General features: G+C 29.2%; 1 protein-coding gene across 1 annotated transcript; it reads right to left on the bottom strand.

Annotated features, from left to right (window-relative positions):
• Positions 1–6,336: 6,336 nt before the first annotated feature.
• Positions 6,337–8,778, bottom strand: LOC105436154 (dCTP pyrophosphatase 1). The gene is made up of 2 exons (XM_011660917.2): positions 8,564–8,778; positions 6,337–6,751 (listed from the first exon to the last, which is right to left on the bottom strand). Exons 1-2 carry the CDS (start codon positions 8,699–8,701, stop codon positions 6,512–6,514), a joined length of 378 nt encoding a protein of 125 aa, XP_011659219.1. The 5' UTR covers positions 8,702–8,778; the 3' UTR covers positions 6,337–6,511.
• Between the last annotated feature and the right edge of the window lie 351 nt (positions 8,779–9,129).

Here is a 9,129-nt window from a genome sequence, read left to right as displayed (position 1 = left end):
TTACATGGGAGCTAGTTTAGATGAACAATGAATTGTTTGACATCCCACAAAAAAGAGATGCTCCTAGAAAAGATTGCAAAGGAAAAACAAAAGTTCACTATAACCCCTCTAGCTGAAAGTTGAAGGTAAAAAGAACTGATTGGTTCGAAGAAAGCTCTACAAGTGAGAAGTTGGATGTTGAATAAATATATTGTAGTAAAAAAGTCTACAAAAAAGGTTCATTTTGTTAGATGCATTGATAACAAGTGTGGTTGGAGATTGCAAGCAGAGTATGTCAAAGTTCATTCGTGTTTTTTTGAGTTTTTGAATCATGACCATAGACAAGCAAAATATTGGGTTGTTGGATAATTAATAAAGTCCAAATTCAAGGGCACCGTTCGCCTATACAAACCACGTAATATCATAGAAGACATGAGACAATTTCAAGACTATGACATAAATATGAGTTATGAAAAAGCATGACGTTTCAAAGAAAATGCATATGAACAAGTGCAAGGGTCTTCTGTAGAGTCATATAAATCTATTGCATGGATATGGTGAAACACTCAAACTTACAAATCCTGGTACAATATTTCACATGGAACTTGAAGATGATCGTTTCTTCAAGTATCTTTTTATTGCTGTTGGTCCATGTGTCCGAGGATTCTTAAATTGCATTAGACTGGTCATAGTCATGGATGAAACATTTCTAAGAACAAATAGCAGGGACAGTTAAGTTTCGTTTGCTTAGATGGAAACAATTAGATTTATCCTCTTACCTTTGGAGTGTAGTTGATAGAGAAACAGACGCCTCAATACAACATTCTTAGAAAAATTGAAAGGTGCAATAAGGGAGGTGTCTAATCTAGGCTTCATGACAGATCGAAAAACATGCTTCTCCAAGGGTATTTCATCGGTTTTTTCCTCCACATTCCACCACCTTTGTGCCCAACATTTGACTCAAAATTTGAATGATAAATATAAGAATGACACGTTAGCTACTTTGTTTTACAATGCATCGAGAACATATATCGTGAATCAACGTTCCAAGAAGCGTAGATAAGGATTATTGCATTTCCTAATGATTCAAAAAAATATTTAAACGAAGTTGGAATAACACGATGGTCTCGTGTTCAGTGTCCAGGAAGACGTTATAACATGATGACAACAAATATAGCATAGTCCATGAATTTTATACTGAAAGAATCTAGAGGTTTGCCTATTGCTTCATTCCTTGAACATGTTCAATCTTTGCTACAATGACTAAATAGACAAAGTTAGTTCTACAAAAGAAACAAGAACGAACTTTGACAATGAAGGTCAACCCAATTGCTTGTTACCAATTACATGTCAAAGATTTAGATAAGGAGAATGTCGTAAATCTTCATACTCAAGAGTGCACTTGTAAGGAGTTTCAAGTTGAGCAACTACCATGCTCATATGTCATTACTGCAACACATGATCGCAATATAAATGTTTATAGTTTATGTGCTAATTATTAAACTAATGAATGTTGTTGGTAGCATATCCAAAAATCAGAGGCCGTCTACTCAGTTGGAAATCATACCTCTGAAAGTAGTCGAAAGAGTTGGTCGACCAAAGAAAAGAGAATTCTAAGTGTTGGTGAAGCACTAAAATTGCATAAATGTGGTTGATGTAAAGAAATAAGGCACAACAGATTAACGTGTACCAATCCAATTTCATACATCAAGAAGTCGGGCATACAAGATTAGAAATTTCCCTGCCAACGTTGGTATCTTCTTTATTTTCTCTGCCCAATGTGTGAATTTGAAGACTAGAAATTTCTGTCTTTTTCGACTGTGATATGCTTTAGTTTGTTATTTCATATAGTTATTAACATTCAACTTTAGAGTAAAGTTCAAAATTGATGTAAATTTTTCTAGTTGTTTAGCAACTACTGCATTCAAGTACTTTTCCATAACAGTGCATAGTTCAATGCGTTGTTAATATCATCATATTTAGTATCCAACTTAGTTAATATCATTTTATGTGGATTCCTCAGTAGAACTCCGACCTAGGTACTTGATTTTGAACTTCTTGGAAATTATTACACGTTTTTTGCCACTCTCTTCAAGCTCTGTGTTTGAGACATTGTGTTGTGAGTTTCAGTTTGATTTTCTTTTCATTCATTGTCTGTCAAGTGCTAGAAGAGCCACATTGCATTCAATCTGTTCGTGAAATTGAATGAATTAGTATATGCGTTTAAGCTCTTAAAATGATTTGAAAATTTGTGGTAAGCTTGTTAGATATGGCATTCCAAAAACATTATGACATCAGTTATATTGAATTGAATTAAGTTTATTACAAATGACTTTCATGTGCTCCTACTCTGATCTTATTTCAATACATCATTGTCAGTGGTGTTTGAGTTCTGGTTTATTCATTGTTTTGTTGACTTTTGCTACACTTTCTTCATGATGGATTGAACCATTAGAGAGGAAGAAGAGATAAAAATAATAATTTCAAAGCTTTCTATTTTTTATTGTGAGATAATCTACAATAATATGCGCTTTATATGTAATCTAATGATTTGATAATTGATATGTTGATTTTTAATTGGCACTCCAAATGGCATAGGAGGAGTAGCAATTTGATTTCAAAACACATTGTGAAATATTGAAATATGTAAGATGCGTGCGAGATGTGTACGAGATAAAACATAAGTGCATAAGAGGCTTACTAAACCAAATTGCTTGCATTTCTAAGCATATATTTTAACACTTTGAACGATTCCTAGGCATATATTAACGTTACATTTTTCTTTAAAGTATGTAATACTTGGAAGGTAATAGATGCTTTGAGGTTTTCTTTATAAAGCATGTCAGAGAGTGCTGATTTCATAGCTATTTTCTTCTGAAAATCTATATGAATGATCATATATCCTCTTCAAACCTAGTAATAATAGTGAACCCAAGAGAATCTTTCTCACTCAAACAAATACTAAGAACTTGTAACAAAGTTTTTCTACCAACAGGTTGCCCAACATCTCCTTAGCTCTAAAATGATGCAACAACTTATAGGATAAATTGGTATTGAACTTTCTAAGCAGTGCAAAACTACTTACACATGAATGCTACTTAGTTTCAATTTTCAAATAGGCTAAGAAACATCTAACAACTACCACAGATTTATATAAATTTATAATATATATATATGTATACACACACAAGAGGAGATCACCTATCGAGATTTGGCAAAGAAAAAGCCACGAGAAAAGGTTTCGACTGCCACAAGAAAGCTCCGACGTCCCAACGAAATATGAAAACTAAAAACTGCAATGGTGAACGTTCACGTGGAGAAACAATGTTCAACGAATCAACGAAAACTAAACGTTCACCATGGGATGTTCGGATCCCAACAAAAATTGCAATGGAGAGGCGACATTCATCATGGGACGTTCACTGGAGAAGATGATGAACGACACCAAAGGAGACGATGAACAAGACCAGAGTAGAAGTGATAAATATATATAAAAAAAATTCACGAGGAGAAGAGCGAATGTGTTTCTTTTTTTTCTTTTTTCCTTTACGTTTTATTTTGCGTTAAAAAAGAAGGGAAGTGAAAATTAGTGAAGAGTAATTTAGACATTTCACTCTTAATTTGTTCTAAAACTCAATTTTTCAAAATCGATCCCAAAAATCTTTTATTCACCTAAATTTGGTCTATTTTTGACAATTTTCCGAGTTAGTTTTCATTGTTTTGGACTAATTTTATAAGTTTTTACCAAGAATTTTAACTATTTCGCAAATAGAACAATACTTCTCCATAAAATACTCATTTCATCAAAGTCATTTAATTCTTTTTTTGTTAATTTTCATAAATATAACAAAACACCAAAGTATTTACAGCCCGCGTAACAAAAATAAAAAGTTCTGTTTTTTTTTTTAATATTTCAGATTTGCGCTTCTTTTTCATCTTCTTTGTTTTCTTCTTTTATATATTTTTTTTGAAATCATGATCTTTGTTTTTAATCAATCGTAAATCTTGTATTATTTTTTTTCAAAGTGTTGTTTGACTAAGATTTTGTACCAAATATAAAAGATCTCGGTACACAATCTTTAACAAAAATGATTGGGATATTGGTACGTTTAGATTTGGCTACACCAAATCTAACAAATATAAAATATCCTGAAAAAAAATGATATCGGTACAATCGTCTAGATTTGGCTACGTGTACCAAAGAATCTTAAAAAAAATAGTTGGATATTGCTACACAATCGTTTGGGTTTAGGTAGCCAAACATAAAGGATCATGTATCAAAATATAAAAAAATCTTTCGTGTACCAAATATAAATAATTTATGTTAGATATTGGAACAAAATCGTTTAGATTTAAATATGAGTTAAGGATTACGTAGCCAAATCTAAATGATCTTGTAAATGAATCTTGAATTTTTTTTTTGGAATATTGGTATACGATCGAATAGATTTGGGATAGCCAAATCTACTAAATATAATGCGCGCGAGTGAGCAATTAATCGCTTAATCGAGTGTTGACTGAGACATTTTTTATATCTTTTATTGTGGGTCTCTGAATTTTTTTCATTTTCGAAATTGTTTTTTATAGGATAAATATTTTGTTCAACATGTTATATTTTTTTCCTCAGTTTGGAATTATTTTAATTTTTAGTACTGAAATTAATTACCTGATAGTAAGACTTAGACCATAACATTATTTGTATCATCTGAAATATATTCTGAAACTGAAGTAAATGGTTCACTTTAATGTTAAGTTTTAACTATATATTATCATGAAAATTTATATGAACTTAGTAGATTCTTTTAAATACTTTTACCTTCTTTTGACCTAGAAGCAGTGTTAATCAAATAACCCATATTTAAAGTTTAATTCTCTTGATAAAATAAGTTGTCATTATTGATCAAATCCAGTGGAAAATACTACAATCATCATTAATAATTGAAATTAAAACTTGACACCATATACTTGCAATTTTGCATGATATAAAATCGTGTGACAATTTGCCAGTGGTACACCTATTATGATTCCTATTATGATTCCTTAGTGATAGAAATTATCGATAGACTATTGAATGATATATCCAAAAATAATTCTAAAAAACTTTCAAATAGTTGATCATCTCATAGGTAAAATGAATAGAAAATTGAAAATATTGAATCTAAACTAAAATATTAGTTGAATATATATATAACTCTATCATAATTTTCTACGTAAATAGTTCCAATCATGAGTAAAATGTTTGAAATTTGACATGCAAAAATAAAATAATAACTTAATTTTTCATAACAAAGCTTAAGAACATCTATAAGTTTTCTTCTTTCTTTTTTTAAATTTATAAATTATCACAATTCAAACAAAGAGTATTAATTAAATATAGTCCAAATAAAAGAATATAAAAGCATGGAAAAACTAAACCTATCATTATGATGTTAATCACTAGATTAAAAAAGCAAACATGCCTATGATGCTGACAAAACATGGTTTACCAACAAATTAGATAGGCTCTAATATATAATATTGTTACTCTATTATTATTATTCTTCTTCTTCTTGGTCCCCATGCCTAAATTCAAATTAAAATTACAAAAATAAACCTAACTTCAATTATTTATTATTAAGAGTAAATTTGGACAATCATTGACTTTGGTACTCTATCTCTATCCCATAGTTGAAGAGGTCTATAGTGTTTCTTTAAAATTTAAAAATAAAAATAAAAATGTTATTATATTCAAATATTATTTTAAATTTACAATAGAATTGTCCTCTACTCAAACTTAGCTTCTATTCTAAAAAGTTCACACCTTAGATAGAAATGAAAAAGGAAGCTAAGTTACATAGAATTTAACAATTTAATCCTATCAAAATTAAATGCCATTTATTATCATTTTGATGGTGTTGAAAGTTTACATTCCTGGAAAGAAGAAGAACATGAGAAGACGAGAGTTGGTTTATTTTTATGCAAAACAAAGTGTAATTACTTTGTAATTTATACTTTTACAAGGACTAAGTTAAATACAAGAAGGAGTTGAAGTTATTTTGTGTTAATTTTTAGGTTGTTTTTGTTGTAAAGGATGTGAAGATCTCTTAGGCTCAAGTGGAAGAGTTTCATGAAGAGACAAGAGAAAGAGTTGTTCCGCTTACTAGGTGTTTAATACGTTGAATGTCTAGGCAACACACCCTCCATTTGGACGGGTGGTGTGACATTTGGAGTGGGGCTTGACATCATGAATCTGCCATTTATTTATTGTTGCTTTTACTTTTAACATTACCGTTACCCTCGTGGTTATTTTTTATTACCGAACATATTATTCCTATTTCTACTTCTTAAAAACAAGAAACATGTAAAAGAAAAAATATATATAGAAATAGTAACCAAATATATTTATGGTAATCTCCCTCAAACTAATTAAATTTATTATTTGTTGCGTTATCAAACGAGACCTAAGTTTACACATATCAATCAATCTCCGGATAGAAAATGATAAAAAGAAGAGAGAAATAGTGTAAAATTAGGTGACCAAGGGAGAGTGATATTAATTATTATTATTAGTGGATTTGTGAAGAGGGTACTTAATAGCATTGAGCTCCAATTTCCTGAGGGCAGCTTTAGAAAGATCAATGCCACAAATATCAGATAGTCTAACCAAATACAAAAGCACATCAGAAAGCTCTTCTCCCAAGTGCTTCTTCTCATCTTCTTCCCATTCTGGCAGCCCTTTTGGTACTTCTCCTTTCCATTGAAATATTTCTGATAATTCTCCCACTTCTCCCACCTGCCACCATTTTTCTTTTTTCTTTATTACTTTCAAACACTTTGTTAAATCATCAGGTAATTCATTTTTAACATTTTCTTGATATTTATATGTGTATTTTTAAATGTAGCAAAATGGATCAAAATATTTTAAAAAAATATAACAAAATTTTAGATTTTATTAAAGATAGACATTGATAGACTTGTATTTGTTTCTATTTTGATAAATCTTTTATAAGTATTTAGAAATAATATTATCAAAATTCTCATACACTAATATAAGTAGCAGTATACATTGAGAAGTAAATAAAAAGTAATTTAATAAGTTAGGAACAAAATAGAAAAAATTAAAAGTTAGAAATTCGATCTCGAATCTCTACCATTATTATTTTTTTTTTATATTTTTAAAAAGTAAACAGAGTTCTCAAAAAAATGTATTTTTCTTCTTCTTAGAAAGTCCACAATTAAATTACTATAGATAACAGTGTTAATTATCTTATATATTCTTAAAAGTAGAGTTCTCAAGAACTCTTTTGTTTACCTTTCTATTTAGATAAATTATTGAAACAATAAAATTTTGAAACAAATATTTTTAAATATACTAAAATAAAAAAGTGAAATTAACTTTTTTTAAAAATATTTTTCTATATTTATAAATTTTTTAATATTTTGCACTATATGAAAAACCTTATGTTTGTTCTTTTTTTTAACAAATAAATTAATTTTCAAATTGGTTTCTAAAATTTACAAATATTCGTAAACATGAAGTTCGAACATGTTTTTCGATATAACAAAATAAATAACTAAAATATTTATGAAATATAACAAAGTTTTAGAATCTATTACATATCTATTAATCTCCATCAATGTCACGTATCATTTATATTTTCTGAAATTTTGTTATATTTTATAACTTTTTTACTTCTTTTTTGTTTACAATAATTTTTCGAAATTGTACTGTAATTCTTAATTAAAATTTCCAATTTTACTATAATATACTAAAATTCACCCAGACTTTTTCACATAGAGGAAGTTAGAAATTAGAAATTAGTAGGATAGATTATTAAATCATTGTATTTATCAATACATATTTAGTGATGTAGACAGTACATGTTACTTTGACAACCTTTTAACATAAAAGTTATTGGACATTTTTTAGATTAGATAAAAAGTTACAAGGTTAAAGGACAAATTTGTAATTTAATCCATTAATAAATCCACGAATTAATGATTTTTCAATGATTAATAACAATTTTATAAATGGTCCTCCTACCCATATAGTTTTAAAGTTAAAATTTTGACAGAAACTTTTTATAAAATTGAGCAAAAAAGTAAATTCAAACTTTTTATAAAATTCAAATTTATAACTTAATCTTAATCGATCATAAAATTCCTCCACAACAATCGTTACCATGAACATAGCTAACTTCAAATTTACAAGTAAGATTGTCTTACTGTTCAAATACAAAAGTTGGATATGATAGATCGAAAATCGAACTAACCAAACTGAAGAATATCAATTGTTATCATTGGTTTGGAAAAAATTTAACCGACAATTATTTTAGCAAAAAATTTAAAGAAGGAAACCAACCAAAACCGATTTTTATTCTTCTCAAGAGTTAGGGTTAGTTTGAAGATTTCTTAAATTGACTATAGTTGATACCGTGTAGTTTTGACCCTTCGACATATCACTACATGCCCCTATATGTGTATATATATATATGTAGTATTAAGAAAGAGATGAGGTAAAAGAGAGTGGATAAATAGAATGAAAGAGAAAAAGGAGGAGGAGAAGAAGGAAAACTAAAGTTGAGGATAAGAGAAGAATATATACCAAAGCAAGAAGGAGATTTCTAGGGCTATGAAAGCGTTCCCAATTCCTTTGCTTAGAAAACTCTGCCATTTTCATCCTTAAAGCCTCCAAGCTCACACTCCCATCTCCTTCCTCTTCCACCTTTCTTCCACTACTCATTTTTATTATATTAATTCTCTCCAAAACCACTTTCTACAAAATCAATGCTTTAATTGCCTTCCAATTCCATCTCTCCTCTTAATATAGAATGAAATTCAGCTGTCTTGGGTAGCTACCGGCTATTTCCCTTACATTCCACTGCCACCTGCCGGTTCTCTTGATTCCCGCCAGGATCTTTGCTTTTCCTCGTGTTCTTGTGGGCCCTCCACTTCTCTCTCTCTCTCTCCCTATTACCTTAAAAATAATATATAATTAACTTATATATATAACCTTTCAAATTTACACTTATATCCATTAATACCTCATTTTTCAACTCATTCCTAATTAGTATTATGTCATATTTAAATACGTTCAAACAACTCTAGTTGTTGTAGTAAAAAATATTCTTTAAAAAGTAGACATCTGTTGCAAACACTTATTTATACTTG

Source organism: Cucumis sativus, chromosome 7 (genome assembly GCF_000004075.3).
Source record: "Cucumis sativus cultivar 9930 chromosome 7, Cucumber_9930_V3, whole genome shotgun sequence".
Classification (NCBI taxonomy): domain Eukaryota; kingdom Viridiplantae; phylum Streptophyta; class Magnoliopsida; order Cucurbitales; family Cucurbitaceae; genus Cucumis; species Cucumis sativus.
The sequence above is the reverse complement of the archived record's forward strand: the minus strand, read 5'-3'. Positions and strand labels throughout refer to the sequence as shown.